Source organism: Rhea americana, unplaced genomic scaffold (assembly GCF_003343005.1).
Source record: "Rhea americana isolate MKP2758 unplaced genomic scaffold, rheAme1 scaffold_4, whole genome shotgun sequence".
Taxonomy (NCBI): Eukaryota; Metazoa; Chordata; class Aves; order Rheiformes; family Rheidae; genus Rhea; species Rhea americana.
The window spans coordinates 4,313,371-4,333,414 of record NW_028186534.1 but is presented as its reverse complement, the minus strand read 5'-3'; the positions used below and the strand labels follow the sequence as shown (position 1 = coordinate 4,333,414).

Genomic DNA, 20,044 nt, shown 5'->3' with positions numbered 1-20,044 from the left:
AAAATATTAGTACTTTACAGCACTTAGCAGGTATTAAAGACTTTGTAGGTACTAAAAATTATAATTTCTTCTAACAACACTTATGGAGTCTAAAATTGTATGTGCAGAAATCTCTTTACCTGATTGAGCTTACTTATGTAGTGTTACTGATTTTTACGGTGATGGTGTGTGGATAAAAATTATTCCTGTGCATATTTATCAGCATTGGTCCTAGGTTAAACAAGTCTACAACTTGCATGTAAAGGAAAAAAAAGCAGTGAAAGGAGGACTGTTAAATCCAAAAGAGATACGATTTGGAATATGTGAAAGGTGATCCTTGCATATTTTGATACTGAGATAGGTCACTAAGGGAGGTGTTGAAAGCTTAAGGACTGACAGTTAAGATAATGGTATGAATGTATTTTATTCTAGTATATAGAGTATTTTTTTGCTAATGTCAGTCAGTCTGATGTCAGTGTGGAATGTACCTTCCTTCCCACAATTAGGAATAAATGAAATATCTGAAGCTGTTTATACTGCAGTAGAACACAGTGACTCTGAAGATTCAGAAAAATCTGACACCAGTGACAGTGAATATAGTGATGAGGATCAGAAATCAAAGAATGATCAAGAAGATGGAGAGGACAAGGAAGGTGCAAGAAGTGACAAAGAATCATTGACATTGAAAAAAAAACCTAAGCCCCTATCTCAGAATGAAGACAAGGAAGAACTTAAATGCACAAGTCCAGAAGTGGAGAAAACAGATGATCCAGTTAAAGAAAAGACAATTACAGATGCTGAAAAAGAATTTTCTGAAAAGGGAAAAAGTTTGCAACATCCTGCAAAAGAAAAACTGAAAGGTAAAGACGAAACAGACTCTCCAACTGTGCATCTAGGGCTGGACTCTGATTCTGAGAGTGAACTTGTCATCGATCTAGGAGATGATCATTGCGGGCGTGAAGGACGGAAAGCCAAGAAAGAGCCTAAAGAGCTGCCTTCTAAACAAGATGGTAGGGTGAAATGTTTCTGTTCTTTTTTTTTTTTCCCTCCCTTTTACTTTAGCACTATTGTCTAACCCAGGTTACAGGATGCTTTGGATTTTAACTTTTTTATCGCATTAAGGTGCCTCCTAAACAAGATTGTAGAGTGATTTTTTTTTTTTTAACACTTTACATAAGGACTATTATCGAAACCAAATTAAATGAAACTTGAAGCCTTAGCAGTTAACTCTTTATTTACTGCATTAAAATATTTAAAAAAAAACTCTGCCAAAACTAATGATTTGTGTGAATGATTTTTCATTCAAATCAAAAGTCTTTCATTGAGTTTGCTTTCAGCAGCATAGAACCGTAAACGTACATAATGTGTTCTGTCACCAATTTAGAGTTCTTTTCGCAAATTTTTACGTTCACCTGAAACTTCAACATTTCCATAGACCTCCCAAAATCATAGCAGCAGCAGAAGTTGGAATTAAATCTATACTATAAGTTATATAATGTCCAGTTAAAGTTAATGTAAACACTGTCACTGGTAGTCAAAAGAACAGATAAATCATATGTATGGTCCCTTAGTGCTTTCATGTGTCAGTAGAAGTAAAAAGAAAGCATACTGAGCTACAGAGTAGCATGCTGTTGCTATCTGTGCTCTGCATGTTAGCTTTTTGATGAAAAAAATAGAAAAACAGAACAAATTGAAATGATAAGATTCAAAACAAATATTCTTCATATTATTTTCTCTCATATGTTATATAGCATGTTGGCTCAATCATTTTATTTAAAACATTTATAATGTTTTCACTCAGTTTGCTAAGTATACTAAGAAGACAGCTTATTTAGTGCTTCTCTATTTTGAATCTTAAAAAATGGAATTCAATGGATAAATACTACTATGAGATTGTCAAGAAAATAGACATACACATTAAACTAAAAATGGTAGACATATTACTTTGAGGAGATATAAAATTTCTCTGTTTCTTGTTTTATTTAAAAATTGATTAATCAAGGCAGCTGTATTAATTTCCAAATCACTGATTCAATTTGTGACCTAAATTAGTGATGATTGAAATAGTAAGTTACCCAGGCTAAAAATTGACTCTGATACATAGGCAAAAGAATGAAATTAAAAGTGGGTTTAAATAGTTATATAAAAATGATATGATTATTCTCCAGATATAAATTGTCCTGTGCATGATTCCAAGGCTCATATCTTTATGCATGATTCTCAGACACTAAAATCCTTTTGTTCATTGAGGAGACCTGATGCATGCAGATCTGAAGGTCTGTGCCCCCTTATTTGAAAACTGACAATGCAGCAGCCCTCTCTTTCAGGCATCATCTTCCTGGCCATAACTTAAGAAGAATCATCCAGTTCCTAAAATGTGTTGTTCCTGAAGATTAGCTCATGTCCATTTGAATGTACTGGAGCCAGTGGGATCAAGAGTCCTGTTGTATCAATTGCCCCAAGCTCAGACAGGTTGCCAAGAGAACCACCCAGCTTCATTACCCCTTTTCAGTTGGTGCTGTAAAGGGGATGGATTACTTTTGGCTTTTGCAGGGGCGGAGGGAAAAGATCTCTAGACCTTTAGGAAGGGAGTTTCTCAATTTCTTTAGTGTTTTGGTCATGTGAGAGAAAAGGATTCTCTAGCCACTGGATTTTGAAAATAAATTAACATGTTCCAGGTGAGCTGGAATATATAATGCCTCTCTGTGGGCCCCAGTGTACCAGTTATTCAACAAGTGATGAATCCTCAGTAAGAGCGGGCAGTAGKGAATCACAAGGAATTACCATTTCTAATCGAAGTCAAACTCTACATCTTCCGCTGCATGACTAGAGAATATGCTATTTTTCTTATAAGTTGAAATTGAATTTAAAACAATTTAATTTTCAYGTTTTGCCTATTTGACAGTCTTGTACATGACAGATAGAAATTGATTTTCAAATTTATTTACTTGTTCTGTAAGGATTTTCTCAGCTGCAAGTGGTTCAACGATGAAGGAGCTGACTGGACAGAACAAAGCTTAACTATTTATTGCCATGCTTTGTTGAAGGGATAAAGGTCCTGAATGGGTATCACAACTCTAGTGTGAATAATTTTCTCACATATTCCTTTTAACTGAACAAGGTTTTCATGTGTCCAGTGTTACCTTTTTGTTATTTGTTATGGATTGAGAATTCCTGCCTTTTTTTTTCCTGACTTGACAAACAGATAATGATGGGATATTATATTCCAGTTCTTGGCCTAATGACATTGCCTATTTAAGAACTTTTGCTTAAGGTCTGTCTGTAAGCAGTTTTATTCTGGCTAATGCAGCTTGTTAAAAGACAGAAGAGGACTTGCTAAAGTCATATCAGTCATAACAAGAAAATATGTTTGAGAACATCTATTGAAATAATTCACAAACCATTGCAGTGAAGAGTTTTTTTTTTTTTTTTTTTTTTTTTTTTTTTTTTTTTTTTTTTTTTTTTTAATGTTTTCCTGTCAGGCTGCATAGCAGGGGAGTAGGTTCTGGTACGTGAAAAAACTATAAACTCTGAAAGACTTTACAATGAGTGTAGAAGTCTTAAATACACTGTATTTGATGGTCAATACCAGTTCACCTTTGTCTTGAAGGTTTTTTTTAACATGCTGTTCCTTCATTTATTTGGTATTGCTATGGTTGAAATTTAAAATTTGAAGAAAAATTATTTTTCCTTTTAGCTGATTGTTCCTTTTGAGTGTATTGACTTTTCTTCTTAAAAGAATTGGAATAACAGATGTTAGTGGTAACTCACAAACATCCTAACAGATGCTAACCTCTCACATACCTTCCAGAGAAAGTCAGGCTGATTTTCTTAATTTTTTACTTTTTGTTTTACTTAATGGCTAGCATTTCTGAATTCCCACCACCTTATAGTAAATGAGTTTACTGGTAGAATTTCAATTACTTCTTGAAGAAGTAATAATTCAGAGTACAGTGGGAGATGCATATTACTCTTCTTTTCAAAAAAAAAGAAGATAGGAAATTATAGATCAGATGAGACGATGAAAAGCTCGTATTATATTTTACGTTTGTTTAGTCGTAGGTAAAACTCCACCTTCTTCTAGTGCAAGCACTCAGCCTCCACCAGAAACTCCAGTACTTACCCGCTCTGCAGCCCAGACTCCGCCAGCTGGCATAACAGCGACTACTAGTGCTACTTCTACTGTCAGTGCTCCATCTGCAGCCACTGGAAGCCCTGTGAAAAAGCAGAGGCCTCTACTACCTAAGGAAACTGCGCCTGCTGTGCAGCGAGTAGTGTGGAATTCCTCAAATAAATTTCAGACATCTTCTCAGAAATGGCACATGCAGAAGGTGCAGAGACAGCAGCAACAGCAGCAGAGCCAGCAGTCTCAGTCACAGCAACCTCAGTCCTCTCAAGGGACAAGATATCAGACAAGACAAGCAGTTAAAGGTATACACTTTCTAACTCAATGTGCCAGTGATGCCATAATTCCCCAGTAGTGATCTCAGTGCTCCAAGGCTGCCTAACCGGGAATTCCTCCATATAAACAAAATCTCAAAGTGTGATTCTACTCTGATAAGTGACTTTAAAAGTACAACAGCTTATTCACCATACCTGCTTTTTCTGGTGTGTATTTAGAGTCATGCCTGCTTATTATAATGACAAAAAGTTTGTATGTGTATCTGTATATATATTTCTGCCATTCTCAACTATCATAGATCTGGAAGAGCAAACTGAATTATTTTCTAGATTACATGGAACTCAGTTCCAGTTACATGATTATCTACAAACTGTATCTAGCTCCTTCTGACCAGAAGCTGATTCGTTCAGTTTTTCATAGACTATAATTTGAGGACAGAGAAATTACCTAGGCTGCATTGGTCTTTGAAATCCCTGTTGCTAATGAGAATAATCAACTTGACAGGACTGTGTTGCTAGTACACTGAAACAGCAATGGCACTTTGAAATGTTTTCACAACTCTTTTCTTGTCATCCCTTTGCCAGAGGTTTCCCTAGTAATAGACATATGCTAATATAAGCCTGTGCCTCAACTGCTTCACTTCACAGACAAGCAACTTTATGCAAATCTGTCTTTACTAGTAATTTCAAGTTAATAAACTAGACTGTTGACTTTGTCCAATAGATACAAATATTTTCCATTCTGCTAACACTGCTGTCAAGGCATTAATTTCTGACAGGAGAGAAGTGTAAGTAACAAGGAGCTCATACATACACGTATCCATGATGTCTGTATGTTCCCAAACTGCTTTTGTGACAGTCCTTTTAGAGTAAGAAGCAGTATCCTTCTACATGTAGACTGTGGCTTTGATCCAGAATATTCATTGAGAAAAATAAATGTGAAAATCTGTGAATTCTTATTTTTACTAGATTCATACTTCTATATAAGGGCTTAATAGTACAGACTGAACTTTAAATATTCAGTATTTAGGTTTGTTTTTAAATATATTTACTATTTAGTGCATCATAGCTATGTTCTGTCATAAGTATTATAGACTAGAAATAGATGAAAATACTGTAAAATGTATAGCTTTCTTATATATTAAATCGGTGTAAATGAAAGAATACTACATATAGGTAATTTGAAGAAGTTCTTTTACTTCCAAAAAATATGTTTTGAGGATGTAAGCAACTGACAGACCTTTTATAATGTGAATCACTAAAAATAGATTGAAATATGAATAATATGAAATATGAAAAAAATAAAAAAAAGTCTGAGATTCATTAGGGATGAAAAGGTGAGGCTTTTCTTATTTTGATTTTTACTCTCATTTTTGAAGTAAGATGGCTTAAGATAATGAGGAAGGGTGAGCAAAGGTTTCTCATCCTGCATTTGAGTTTACACTGTGAATATGAATAGAACTGCTTTAATGAGTTAATCTAACCTTGCATCCCTTGCTCTGCAGCCAATCAAGGGCTATTGTTGAGCTGGATTTTATATATAGCAAACATGTCACAACAGAAAACTAACAATATTAATAGCATTAATTATGGAAACAGCATCAGGAAGTAAGACTAAAACAGAGTTTCTTGAACAGTGACTCACAAAATCTTGTTCCAAAGCAAGAAGAAAATAATTCATTAATAAACTTGAAAGATGTGACAAATGAAAATTTCAAAGACTAACCTGTGTTCATATGTATGATACTGGTCAGGAATTTTCCAAGTTTAGCGGTTAGGAAGTGAATTCCTAGGAAGTGGAATGGAGAAGTCCAAAACTGGGATAAATGAAGATTCAAGGGAGATTTTTGCATTAGCCACACTAAAAATTTTAAGTTTGGAAGTTGTATTTGCTTAGTTGCTTTCAAGCCTAATAACTGTTTATGTTCAGTGGCTGGGTGCTGTATAATTGAGTATATGGCACTATTTTATAGATAATACAATCTTTAGAAATGGCTATGTGTGTACGTTTAATAGACATTAAAGTTAGAAGTTTGCCTGTTCATTTTCATATGCATTATGTGATTCGATAATCATCTGTATGTTTTCTTTTCTTAGCTGTGCAACAAAAAGAGATCACCCAGAGCACTTCTACATCAACTATAACCTTGGTTACAAGTAGTCAGCCTATTTCTATGGTTACCAGTTCTGGATCTGCAAGTACACTTTCTTCTTCAGTTAATACAGACTTGCCAATAGCAACAGCTTCAGCTGATGTGGCTGCAGATATTGCTAAATATACTAGCAAAGTAAGTTCTTGAGCAAGTTTTCCATGAAATTACTTTTGAAATTTCAAACTCTGAAATAAAAATTTTCTTTTGAAATTAATAAGCATTAGGTTGTTGTAAGTGGCAGATTTATATCTGCTGGGCAGTATCAGTGGCACGTTGGTGATAGAGCTCAGCCATCATTGTACAGCTGACTGAACACTGCCATTGTATGCCACAGTTTATATAGAATACACTTCAGTTGCCCTGATAATTTATATCTGTTCCCTGTTACGTTTCCCCAGCTGCTTTTTATTGTTATGTTGCACTGTGTTTTGGACCATTTTTTGTCCCATACCCTTCTAAAGGTGTAGATATCCCCTCAGTATTTAGGAAAATGTCAAATTTACAGTAACATTAATATTTAATCATTTGTATTCAGTAACACATATGAAAGAAATAGTGCTGTTTTAAAACACTGTATGGCTTCATCATAAGTTAACTTGTCATATTCATGCATTAAAACAAACCAAGTTGTAAATGAGAAGATATATGGTGATACATGTATTCTCATAATGAATAGTGACAGTGAGGGGAGGGATATTAGCTTTTGGTATGCTTTCTTAGATCTTAAAATTAAAAAGTAAAAGCTAATACTATATAAAGTAATAAAGCTGAGTACCCAAAAGTTAAAAGTAGYAGAATTAATTTTGACTATCAACTTTCAATATCCTCCTCAACTGTATGTGTTTTGTGGGATTGTCAGTGATAAAGACTGTCAGTAAATGTCTTTTTAAATTCTTTTTTTGCATTGCATTGCATTTCTTCCCTAAATTTATTGTTACATTTTTTTGTTCGTAATCAATGGCATTTCCTGGAGGGAAGAAAGTAAATCAGCTTACCAGCTCAGGATTGTGGTGCAACAGTCAGTCTTGGCAGCATCACATGAAAAATCAGAATCCTAATTCAAAATTTTCTCTTCTGCCTTCTAAGCAGACTCAGACAAATATGTATATGGGTATGTGGCATTGTTGGTAGTAATATTAAGTAATATTAGCTTGATTAAAAGCAGGATAAAATAGAGATCTATTAAGAACGTACATCAAAGAAAGGTTTTCCTTTTGTCTTTCAGATGATGGATGCCATCAAAGGAACAATGACTGAAATATATAATGATCTTTCTAAAAATACCACTGGAAGTACAATAGCTGAGGTTAGTGTAAAATTAAAAAAAAAGCAAAACAATACTGCTTATATTTAACTTAGAAAGTTGTAAAATAGTATAATATGTATAAATTATGTATTCAGTAATTAAATAGAGATACATACCTTATAATTGTACCTGCAAAATATTCTAAGTTAAGACTGTCTAGAAATCCTAGTAGCTGTGCTGTTGAGGAAGTCATGACTAAACTGGTAGAAAAATACATTGAAAACAATCAAATGGAGGCACTACATGCTAGGCAGAAAAAAGCAGTAAGCCATCAAGCCCAGATCCTTAAAGATATTTTAATTGTCTAGCTTCTTGGAGAATCCGTTTTTGTGTCTTGTTCTGCTTGAATTTACCAGAGTGGTATCGGAAATGAATTAATTGTTACATATCACTTTTAAAACATATATTTATCTACCAGAGCAAGAGGATTTTCATTTACTTAGATTTGCTATCTTAATTTTTTTTTAGCTTAGAGAAAGCTGATTATACAGTGTAAACGTATGTACAAACATGAGCAAGAGAAAGCTCAGAGTAGAAGTGTCTGATGGTTTGTTTGTTTTTGTTTTGACCAAAATAAGGAAGTTACCATTATGAATAATGATATTTGTATTTCCAATCCACAGTGAATGAAAAACATACTTTCTGAAACCTAGTCTAGTTAAAAAAAAAAAAAAAAAAAATCAAATGGCATACAAACGAATAGAAACAAAACTTGAGGGACAGGATTTTGAATCCAGTCAGAGAAATTTGAGGCTCAAATAATTTTGGAGGAAGCAAGACTAAATTTAATAGAAATGCTTTATGTTTTCAAATGAACTTTTCTAGGAAAATCAGGCATTTAGAATACTTTAGACTTTGGATTTCGGTTGACTATGGTTCTCATACTAATGAAAAGGAGCTTTAGTGTAATTGATGATCGGGCTTTTTATTTTGGGCATGTTTCTCTATATAATAATTACTATGTACTGCACACTGTTATTATTAAATCTTAACTCTTTAATATTTAGATTCGTCGTTTGAGGATTGAGATAGAAAAACTTCAATGGTTACATCAACAAGAACTCTCAGAAATGAAGCACAATCTAGGTATGAAACCARCAGTCCAAAAGCGTTTGTCAGTCTTGGTCATAAACAGAAAATACTTGTGGTATACATTACCTTCGTCATATGATAATACAAATTGTCCATGTGAAGGATAGAAGACATTACAGAATGTGCTATGATGATGTTAACGGACACCTTTCCAGTACATATTCAAAGTTACTTTTATCTGTGCATCTTAGTAAACAACAGATGTTACTTTAGCCCTGTGAGAGGAATTTAGGCTACAGAGGACTTCTGTAAGGACACAATAACTCATTTCTTAATTCGTGGGTCATTGGATAACCTGTCTTTATAAGACACTCCGTTAGAGGTATTTTATGCTGGTTAGTTTGTGCTAATTCTTATATGAACAATATCCATAGTAATATGGATTTGGATATGACAGAATAGATCCTGTCAATATAGCTTGCAGGATCACGTGCGTCCTCTCAGATCCATGGAATTTGTAGCGGACATTGTGGTTCAGACTTGTTGACAGTAGATTTTATTTTTAAAATAAATTGACTGATCTTCAGCCTTTACTCAGTCTTGATGCCACTCTGTCAGTGAAAAGAGATCAAAATACTGGCTTAAATAGAAGGGATTCCTCCAAAGAGGAAGATTTCTACCTCAACATTCACTGACCTATATGGGCAGTTAAAATGAGTCTCCTCTTAAAGTATATTTATTGAATCCAGTGGCTGGTGAAAAGGTTGCAATCGAGTGAGAAAAAGTTGGTCTCCTTTAACCTACATGCAATCCAAACTGCCCTAGGACTGTATAATACTATCCTAGTCCACCTTTTGCCTTTTTTTTTCAGAGCACATCTGGAATGGAGGTGGGAACCAAGGGCTGAATTTTTGCAACTGAGTAGGTCCATATTCAAATTCATGCCTTTGGTTTGTTCATAGCATTTTGCTCTTTCAAATCAGAGCAGGCCAGTTTCTCCACCTCTGCAGTCCAGTTATAGCACTCTTCAGAATTACTTGAGTACAGCAACATCTTGGCTGCCTCTCACAGAATGACTGAATGTCTAAAGTCAGAAATTAAAAAAAAAAAAWWTTTTTTAATTCTTTGGGGTCACCAATCCTACAGTACTGATTTAAATAAACACCTTTAATAGTATTTTGAAAGTATGTCAGCTTCAGAGTGTTTCAGAAGACTCAAAAGATTCATCCTAAGTCAAGATAGCTGCCATTGGAATGCTTTATTCATACTTGCCCACTTTCTTAAACTTTATGTCTCTCCCTACTCGTAATGATCACCAAGGTATCCGTTTACAGCTACATCAATAATGGGTGCTGCTCAGAGCAGTCCTAAAGCTAGACTCAAATTTACAGCTTTATTCCAGTGGTGGTATGCCTTTACAGCTTTATTGATGTCCCTATTGCAACTTCCATATTTTTCTTTGTAAAGAAACCACAGTACAATGAAAAAGTGATCAGCTGTTACTTATTCATAAGGAAAGAGAGAGAAATATGATTCTCTGTGGAGACATTTTTGTCTTTTAAAAACAAAATCGGTTAATAGCAGCTTTTTGTGTTTATGCTGCACCTGGTACACTTGCATTCTGATCCTTTGTGGGACATCTAGGAGTAAAGTGTTAAATAAATGGTAGGTAATGATTAAGGGTAAAAATGATGCTGGCAGAGTAAGAAAAGGGGATGGAAGACTTGTTTGTTCAGGAAGTGTGAATCAGAAATTGCCAAGCTCGTGGAATCTTTTAAGTTGCATTTAGCTGCAATTTCATATTGATTTTTAATCTTAGAAAAATTACTGGGTTGCACATTTCTATTGGGAAAATATGCAAACTTATCTTTCTTTGTATCTTGAGTAGAACTAACAATGGCTGAAATGCGTCAGAGTCTAGAACAGGAACGAGATCGTTTGATTGCTGAGGTGAAAAAGCAGCTGGAATTGGAAAAGCAGCAAGCAGTGGATGAAACTAAAAAGAAGCAGTGGTGTGCCAACTGCAAGAAAGAGGCCATTTTTTATTGCTGTTGGAATACCAGCTACTGTGATTATCCCTGCCAACAAGCTCACTGGCCTGAGCATATGAAATCCTGCACACAGTCAGGTAATCTTGCTCTGGATTGTTTATTTCACAACTGAGGGAATTAGGGTAGACGGAATTTACAATGATTCAATATTCTTCATTTGCATGGGTGCAGATGTGCCTGCGAAGAAGAGTGACTGTGGACTGGTACATGAGTAGTGATTATTTTCTTTCTTTCTTTCTTTTTAAATTTTAGCTACTGCAACACAGCAGGAAACAGATACTGAAATTAGCACAGAAACCTTAAATAAATCATCCCAGCCCAGTTCGAGTGTGCAGCCTGCACCCACAGAAACAGCCAGCGTCCCTAAGGAAAAGGAAGGTTCAGCCGATAAAAGCAAAGAGAGTGTTACAGTGAGTATCATTGTAGTCACTTCAAACAAAAGTAATACGTAAGATTTCTCTTAAATCTACCCCTAAAGGTTTCCCTCGATCAGCCAGGAATTCTTGACCATTTGTATATTTCAAAAAGTGTGATTTGGGGAGTGAGATAGGGAGTTGTGGTTTTTTTCTTCGTCTTGGCAAAAAAACTCCTTCTGTCCTCTGGGAACACCCTTTCCCCTCCACTCATTCCCAATGAAACCTTGTGTTGGCTTGACTCATCCTTCCAGCCAAGGGGGACTGGACCTCTTTCTCTCTCTCTCTCCAGGACCCATCAGTGTAGCTTCTGGTCTGGATCTTTCGATACAAGTTGCCTTCTGATAAGCAATACTGACTGCAGCACTTCCAAGCCCTTCTTGCCTGGGGGTTCAGAGGCCAAGCTCAAGACCTGCATTCAAATCAACTTACTTTATCACAACAGACTGCCACTAGGGTACCACAATGTTTCATAACACTGATACAACAATTCACCTGGATCTACAGTTAACGGAGCAGTGTGCAGTTACGATATCCTCCATAGCATCTACTCTGATAGCATTCAGTAGGCAAGGATGAGCAAATGCTCTAATAAAAGGGACTTAACATTGCATATATAGAAAAATGTTTAGAGAAAAGATTCTGCTTCATAGGTAGGGCTTGACTATTACCAATTTCAGCAGCGTTTTTCTTCTGCCCTTGCAAGGTTTATTAAATGAAAAATTTTATGGGGGGCTGATCTTTCAGACCCTTTCACATGATCYCCCACATCACTAGGAGCCTTGTTGTATTTTAAAATATCAAAAGCAAACTAATGTTTTTCACTAGTATTGTGATTCCAGCATGATGTCTCATTGAGGTAGTCCTCTAGAATTGGGAAGCATAGTAGAGAGCTGTGTTCATTTCTTGGCACTTTTGGTACTGACTGGTGTTGTATCTCTGGACATGACATGTCCTCCAAAGGAGTAACTTGGGAAACAGTTTTGAAAAGGGAAAGAAGGATGTGCTGTTCCACCAGAATGCTTTGGTGAAGCTAATTGAACTTCTGTGGCTCAGCCAATGTTCAAATGCATTGTTGTGGCTGCACATCCTTCGCGTTACTGAGAGGAAGGTCAAATTACCAAGACTTCTGCCAGGGAATATTCCAATTATACAAATCTGGAATTGCTTTCACATAGGCTGAAACATCATGCTGTATACATTGATCATGTTCATAGTTTGAATTTTGTTTTGTTAACGAGGAAGTAACCTGTGAATTCATTAAGATAAAAAAATTTTAACACAAAACATCCAACATAAATTTCATATAATAATAACTAGGTGGAATTTATGTAAAAGCTGAGACTTCTACTGAGGTTGCCTGTGCTGTCTCTGCAGATAGCAACAGGTGTGACAAGCAACCAGCCTATAAAACTGGTCCAGGTACCGCAGACCACCACCTATATTCCAACTACTCAACCCACAATTGTAAGTACAACATCATCATTTAAAGTCTGCAGTAGCATTGTTCCTGGCATTAAAATTGCTCAGTATTTCTGGGGGGTCGTTTCCATCTGCTGTTCTATCAAGATATGAATTCACTGGTATAGTCTCAACTTGCAGTGCAAAATGTCTTATTTTGCCATGCAACATTCCACCCTTGGCATATCTTTCATTTCATCATTGATTATAACAAGGGTTCAGACATTGTCATTAACTATAGCTAGGGCACTGAGGACAGTCAGACTTCCATTATACATTATTATGTTAGTTATTTGTCCATTTCATGTACTTACTTGGCCACAACATCAATGTAAATATGTGGAATTCATTTTAAATATCTTTTAAATATCTTTTTGTCTGTGATATCCTAAAAAGATTTAACTAATCCTGAGCTATGCTTGATATTCTTGTGACATCTCAGTAACTATGAGGGAAAATATACATTCATCAGTAGTGCATCTCCTAGGCAGTCTTGTACATTAGCATTATGAAATTATCAGAAATAGCATTGGAATCAATCTTGGTTTTTTTTCCATTGAAAATTAACCGAGGACTCTCGAATTTCCTAATGTTAGTCACCAGAGGTAGGACAAAAGTGAGTTCATTTTTGTATTTTAATGCGCCATAATATCACATTCTTTTAACTGGTCATGTTCTGCAGTGCTCAGTTCAGAGAGTGTGAGATCTGAGCTGACGTTCTACTTTCCAAAAAGAAAAATGCTTTCATTGCACTGGTAACTGAACTGTATGTCCAGTTTCAGCAGTGGGCTCAACAGGAGAAACTCATGTTTAAGTAACTTCAGTTCATTTTTTGACTGAAGTTAAATAATTTATTAATTTTCATATTGTGATTGTGAGGCCTAATTTACTATACAAGTGTGTGTGTGTGTGTGTATAGTAAATTGTATTTACATATACATATATTTTATACACATACACACATATATGTGTGGCAGCAGCAACATACATGTGTGGATGTGTATATATGTCTGTGTGTACATATACACAGTATTTCATAGCCATCATACTCCATACAAAAATGTTATTGCTTTTAGTGGGTGTCATGATTTTTTTCACATTCCTAACAGCATTTTAACTCAACTCATTTTATCTCAACTGAGAGCACTGGGCATTTTCACGAGATTGGCCCTAAGTTACTTAGACTGAGTTGCTATAACAAGGTTTTATATGTGTTTTAAAATGAATAGCAAACATCAAACAAATTAGATTCTTTGTGAATAGCTGAGAGGTTTTATGATCATAAAGTGGTTTCATGTTATGTTGAGAAAAACAGCCGTTATCTTCATCAGTTTTCTGTAATACAAAGCATATTGAGTTATGTAAAACATAATTGGAAAGTTTGAAAGGTTTCAGCCTTTATTTGTGCATGTTTAAAACTTTGTACACATATTTGCATAAGTCTTGCACAGCTACAGGCGCTCTGTATGCTATTGATTGCACGTGCAATTTAAATATTTTTAAACCTTAGTGCATGTTAATATGTATGCAGAATGTACATTTGTGAAAAACTGTCAGAGGTGGAAAAATTACCTCTCAGGGAATGATCTTAACACATTTAAAGAGTCTTGCACATTCCATATCCTGATCACTGTAAGAAATGAAACTTATTTTTTCATTTGTCTACGTGTGTATATTTAAAAGATCATTGTGGCAACCTTAAGTTTCCCACCTATAGTACTAATAATGACTTAATATAATGGCTTCTTTAGGCTTCAACTTGCACTTTGTTTCCAACCTGGAATTTCTTCCTCTGAACAACTTCCAGTAAATCTTCTTTGTACCATTTCCTCTTTACACATCTGAAGTCCTTTGATTACCAAATAGCAGTAATCTTGAATTTATCTAGCAGATTTATTCCATGTTTAGTTTTTATTCTTTTTGCAGTTAAAATGTGGTGAAAATATGAATTCATCATCTTTACATTCCAGGGAATGGAATGGTAGGCTTCTGGAAGACATTAGACTTTGTCACAGAGTCGCTGATAAACACTCTATGCTGTAATCTCTGTAGGGATATTCACAACCTTTGCTGAATACCRTAAAAACACTAATGTGGTTCCTTAAAACAGTGTGGGGAAACATTGGGCTTCAGTGAATTTGTATTTCTTCTTCCATATTCTCTTTGGAATTATACTCTAACATCATGGGAAAGGCCTGTGCATCCCTTTCAGATTTCTCAAAATATCACTTCTTGTTTCTTCCACAATAAAATATTGTGAGCTGAAATGGATGCATTTGTTTGATCATCAGTCTTGCATCAGTGAAACTGTATCAAAACATATTGTATGGTATAGAATTGCTAAACTTCCTCACATTTCTTGAGGAAGGTTAAGATTCAGACTCAAGATTCAATAAATCTTTTTCTAGATCTTGCAGAGTGATGTGACCTTGACCAGATTGTTTAACATTCTTGTGCCTTTGTCTCTCCATCTGTAGAATCTATTACTATAGAGATGTCCTGAAACTTCCATTGTTAAATTTCTAAATCATGATCTGTATGATGAAAGTGCAAAGTTTATTCTATATTAGTATTTTTGCAGGGAGTACAAGACAGTTTCCAGTAATGCTGATGGTTTTGTTATTGATTTATGCAAAAGTTAACTTAAAGTACTTTTTGTTCAAACAAATGTTCTGTGTTCTCTTCTGTGTCAACTGAATGCATGGAGGAGTTCTTTTGGGGAAAAAGATTTAAGTAATGTGTAATGAGAATATGCTTTTAAATAAGGGTATTTTTGTACTCCAGTTTCATTCATCAAAACTCTTTTGCAAATGACAAAAGATTTTCTTAACCCTTTTCGCTTTCCATGTGTATTAGTTTAGGGCAAATACATAACTGGATTTAATAACTGAAAAGCAAATACTCCAAGCATAGGCAGAGTATGTACAGTACCTACCTTCTCCTGTAATTATAAAGTAATAGTAATAAAGAAAAAACCCTTGGCTCATAGGAAAGTGAGTAAAACACTAATTTCTCTCTTGGAATGAGGTAATACTGTGGTAATAAAGGTATTAATTCTTGCACAAAATTAGAACTTACTCTGGATTTTCCCTGGAAAATAAATCTCTGTTTCTGTGGTCATGTTTATGTGACCTTTAATATAACAATATGTTTCTCTTGGTTTTAATCCACAGACCATTCCTGTAGTGGTAAGTCCTTCTGCTGGGACAGTGGCAATGAGAACTGGAGTTCAGTATGTTCAGACCACAATGCCAGTCCAAGTACGAAGAGTCTAACTGCTAACAAGAAGTCCGTACAATTGTTGGAATAAATAAATCTGTCTAATAGAAATGTGAAAAATAAACACAGTTCTTTGGATTAACCTCAAAGGTTCAGACTTTAGCTTTGTATATGTGTACAAAGCATTTACTACACTACATTAATGTAAAGCATTAGTGCTGGCTTAAAAAAGCAGAGGACAGGTAAGATCCATGTTAAATCTATGCTTCTTCTGTAAATAATGTACAATTTGTGGATGTCATTAAAGTTAGAGTACCATCTCCTTTTTATATTTGTATTGACTTTAACTTATAAAGAGTGTTTGAAGTTGGTAAAGGAAGGTTTAAAACAGCCTTATCACATGCTAACACTGAAAACTGGTCTTGGGAAATTGCAGTTGTATATCAAATCACTTGATGTTTGGTAATCAGGAGAGTGAACAACATGATTTGCATTTGGATTGAGAACAATTTCTGCACTTTGAAACTCTTAAGATTTCTTTTTGTGCAACCAAATGATGAAGTGTATCTGTTCAGTTAATTGTCTTAGGCAAATTATGACATTTCCAATCTGTGGACCTGCAAGACATAAAGAGGAGTATTTACCTTGTTTTTTTTACAATGACCAGACTGTTAAAATTTATATTGTTTACAGGAAACAAATTAAATTTAATTCAGCCTAATATCAGAAAAGTTGGAAAGAGTAACACCAGCTGGCTGATAGCATGATTTCTGATCAGTGATATCAAAGACAAGAAAAGTAGAGCTTTTTCCTATGATTCATAGTTCAGTTTTCTTTTTTAAAAAAACCATCTAAAAAGGACTTTGAAATGTTTTTCAAATGGAACAAGAACTAGATGTGGAGAAAAATATAGATCAGGAAACATGGGTAAAGGACTTTTGATGCTGGGCCAGAGCATGTATTATTTATATGATGGAATTTATGTTTTTATGTAAGCATGAAACAGTACAGTATGAGAGAAAGTAACCCATAAAAATGCTGTCTGTTACACTTATACTGTAGTACCATTTTGTATGTTGTGTAAAACGAAAGCATTGAACAAAGCAAAGGTGATGTATGTATATGAGAAAATTAATTGTATGATATCATTCCAGTACATTTTGTTGTACATTTTAGTCGTGTTGATTTCTCCCATTGTTTATAAAAGAATGCGGTTTGTACAGTCTCCAGCTAGTACCCATATTAGAGGGAAAAAAGTTAGAAGAAGAAAGCGAGAACAGAATATTCGTGAATTGCAGTTGTGTCAAAAATAGCCTAGCTGGCCTTATTTGTGAAGCATAATTGCTTTTAGCATATGGAAGTATTTTTTCACATTTTCTTTGTATAAAATTTGTATTAAACTTAAATATCTTTTTCGATGATTGTGTTTCTTTGTGACTGATACAGGTGACACACACAATATGCTTTGGATTTCTCCAGTTTTTCAAGAAACTTCACGATTTTTTTATTAAACTCTTTTAGAAAAATGGTTTGTGTTCCTGGATTTCCAGTTTCCTTCAATCTGGATGAGTATATATTTCTGCACAGACTCCAGATCATAGTTACCTTTGTTAGGGTGTTCAGTCTCAGAAGTGTGTGACTTTCGAATCTAAACTCATCAAATTGAGAAAAATCAAAGCAGAGCTGGCAGTGTGTAAATAAGAAGCCACTTATGTATAAAACTCAGTAAGCATTCATTTTATCTCATTGTTAGTAGTAACAAAGATTCAGTGTTTACAATGAATCTTTATTCATTACTTGGATTGAGGGTAGACCATTATGGACTGGTATTTATAGTCTCGTTAGTTGTATCTGCGGGTTAGAGGTAGGGGATTCCATGATGAGTACTGCTGTAGTCCTTTTAAGAGCTCATGAACTGGGCAAGACTACTGTGTGTTTTAATTATTTATTAAAAGAAACACAGGGAGTTAGTGAAATAGCTCATTATAAAATCTTAATCTGAATATTGTCTTAAAAGTTCCCACTCTTGTAGCTATTTTACTACATACATTTGTAAAACAACTAAAGTTAATGTGTCCATCTGCTGCTGTGCCAAGAGAAGAACAAATCATGTTTTATGAACRTTGAGTTAGTAATTTTGTGAAATGAAAAAAAGTCAAGTATCRTAGGAAACCAAGATGCTTTGTGAAGCCTCTATTTCAGTGTTTATCTTTTTTTTTTTTCCTTTAACGGGTATTGTTTTTTCTGTAATAGCTTTTTCTTTCCTCATGTAAAAGAACAATTGACACAATCCCAATGAAGGATGGGATTTTAACAGGATTTATTGGGTCAAGGTGAAGGTATAGTCTCAGTAGTCTGGTGACTGTATTGTTTTTCACATTTCTGTTGATTAGTGTGAAGTCTCTTTAACTTGGAGACATAGGAAGAGGGCACACTGGCATGTGATGTGAATTTAAAAGATAGGCTACAACTTTATTAAATATATGGTCAAATAACCATGGCTAGGCATAAGTTGCATCCATCACTTGTGTGTAGAGTATCTCCCTACTCTTTAGGAGGGTCTCTTTCTTTGCTGATGTAGGAGTTTTGATCCATTTAAGCCTTTTTGGCCTTGGCTACCATACCATCCTGGCAAAACATGTCTTCAGCTGCAGGCACTGACTCGCTCTCTGATTTGCCATCCTCCATTTTGACCTACTAAATTGCCTGTGGACATATTTTTGTGGATTCATTCATTGTGGGGGACAACATTAGCTTGTCTTGGAGTTCTGATTTAGAAATCTTTATACTATGATCTTCCTTATTGCTCGGTCTTTCAGTGAGGAAAGGAGGGGAGACTGACATTGACATTCTTTATCTGGGCCAGTCRTCTTAAGGTTTGATTGCTCTGTAAGTAGTATTTTCTGAGCAAAGAGGAAAAAAAGCTGTAACTTTTTTTGACTTTAGCAATCCTACATTGTTCAAAAAGTATGTGCTAATACGGCATTCAAGGTGCTCTGGGGTTTTGTTGTAACCCTCAAAATGATAAGATCTGGATGAACTTTAACATGATAATGTTTCATAATAGAAGTCTAATGTTAATACATTGATGTGAGCAGCAGACCAGCTTATGCTGAAGTTGGATCAGGACTATATGTCTGTAATTGTTGCAGTAGTCATAGCCTAGCTTTGGGCAGTTTTGGTTGGAGAGAGCTGAATATGCTTATGCTGAAACCATGGGCAGGCTGAGAATGTAGGATTTAAGAATTCATCCTCAGTGTGCTGTCACCTTGTGCTGCTGCCAGTTGATTTTTGGTACTCCGTATTCAAATCATAGAAATTTAAGTAGTTATATAGTGGAGGAACATGGAGCAGTTAGGTGCAACACAGAGCCTATGCTCAGTAGATACATCAGTTCAAAGAAAGTGCTATAAATTCTTTTTATTTATCAGTGCTCAGTCTAGGCTCAAGTCCCATTTTGTTCTTTAAACAAAGAGGCAGAACTATGAGGCCAAACTCCTCCTTTCTCTTAACACCTGTGTTTTGTGAGTGATAATGGCTCATGAATATGCAGGGCAAGGGCTATCCTAGTTTTTAAAACCGTTGTACAGCTGCTCCTTAATTGAAGACTTTTTGGAAGGTAAAGGGTTTTTTGTTGTCACGGGATTTTTTTTTCCAAAATACCACTCTTGCACTTGCCAAGCTGTCAAGTGTCAGTCAGTTCTTCTATACTTGTCTTATCTGTCCACTAGTATCTTTCATAGGAAAATGGCAAAATGCTGGGAATTTGTTTTTGCTTATGTAACATTCATCAAGTAAGATCGCTGTGACTCAAGAGTTTTGAAGTGGACATCACTAAACGAAGATTCTGTTACACCGCTGTCTGGAGGAGGAAGGAGGTATGTCCACATTTCTGCATTGTGTGGTTTACTATGAAATCCAGCTACCCTCAGGTGGTTAAATGTGCAAACTGCAGGGAAAGAAATTCAACTTAAGAAATTGATGAAACAGAAAAATTAGTGTGTTTTTCCATCCTTAATAATGAGTTAT

The 20,044-nt window shown here is 35.2% G+C and overlaps 1 protein-coding gene across 7 annotated transcripts in view; it reads left to right on the top strand.

Moving 5' to 3' along the window:
- The window catches only part of ZMYND8 (zinc finger MYND-type containing 8), a 65,890-nt gene extending 48,457 nt beyond the window's left edge, over window positions 1-17,433 (top strand). For 2 of the 7 annotated variants that reach the window (XM_085314003.1, XM_085314001.1), the window contains exons 14-21: window positions 486-989; window positions 4,036-4,410; window positions 6,478-6,668; window positions 7,759-7,839; window positions 8,847-8,925; window positions 10,760-10,999; window positions 11,175-11,332; window positions 12,713-15,963. In XM_085314003.1, coding sequence (XP_085170129.1) covers window positions 486-989; window positions 4,036-4,410; window positions 6,478-6,668; window positions 7,759-7,839; window positions 8,847-8,925; window positions 10,760-10,999; window positions 11,175-11,332; window positions 12,713-12,910 — 1,826 coding nt within the window. In that variant the 3' untranslated portion in view covers window positions 12,911-15,963. The other 5 variants (XM_085314008.1, XM_085314007.1, XM_085314002.1 and 2 more) reach the window with 4 other exon arrangements.
- The last annotated feature ends 2,611 nt before the right edge of the window (window positions 17,434-20,044 follow it).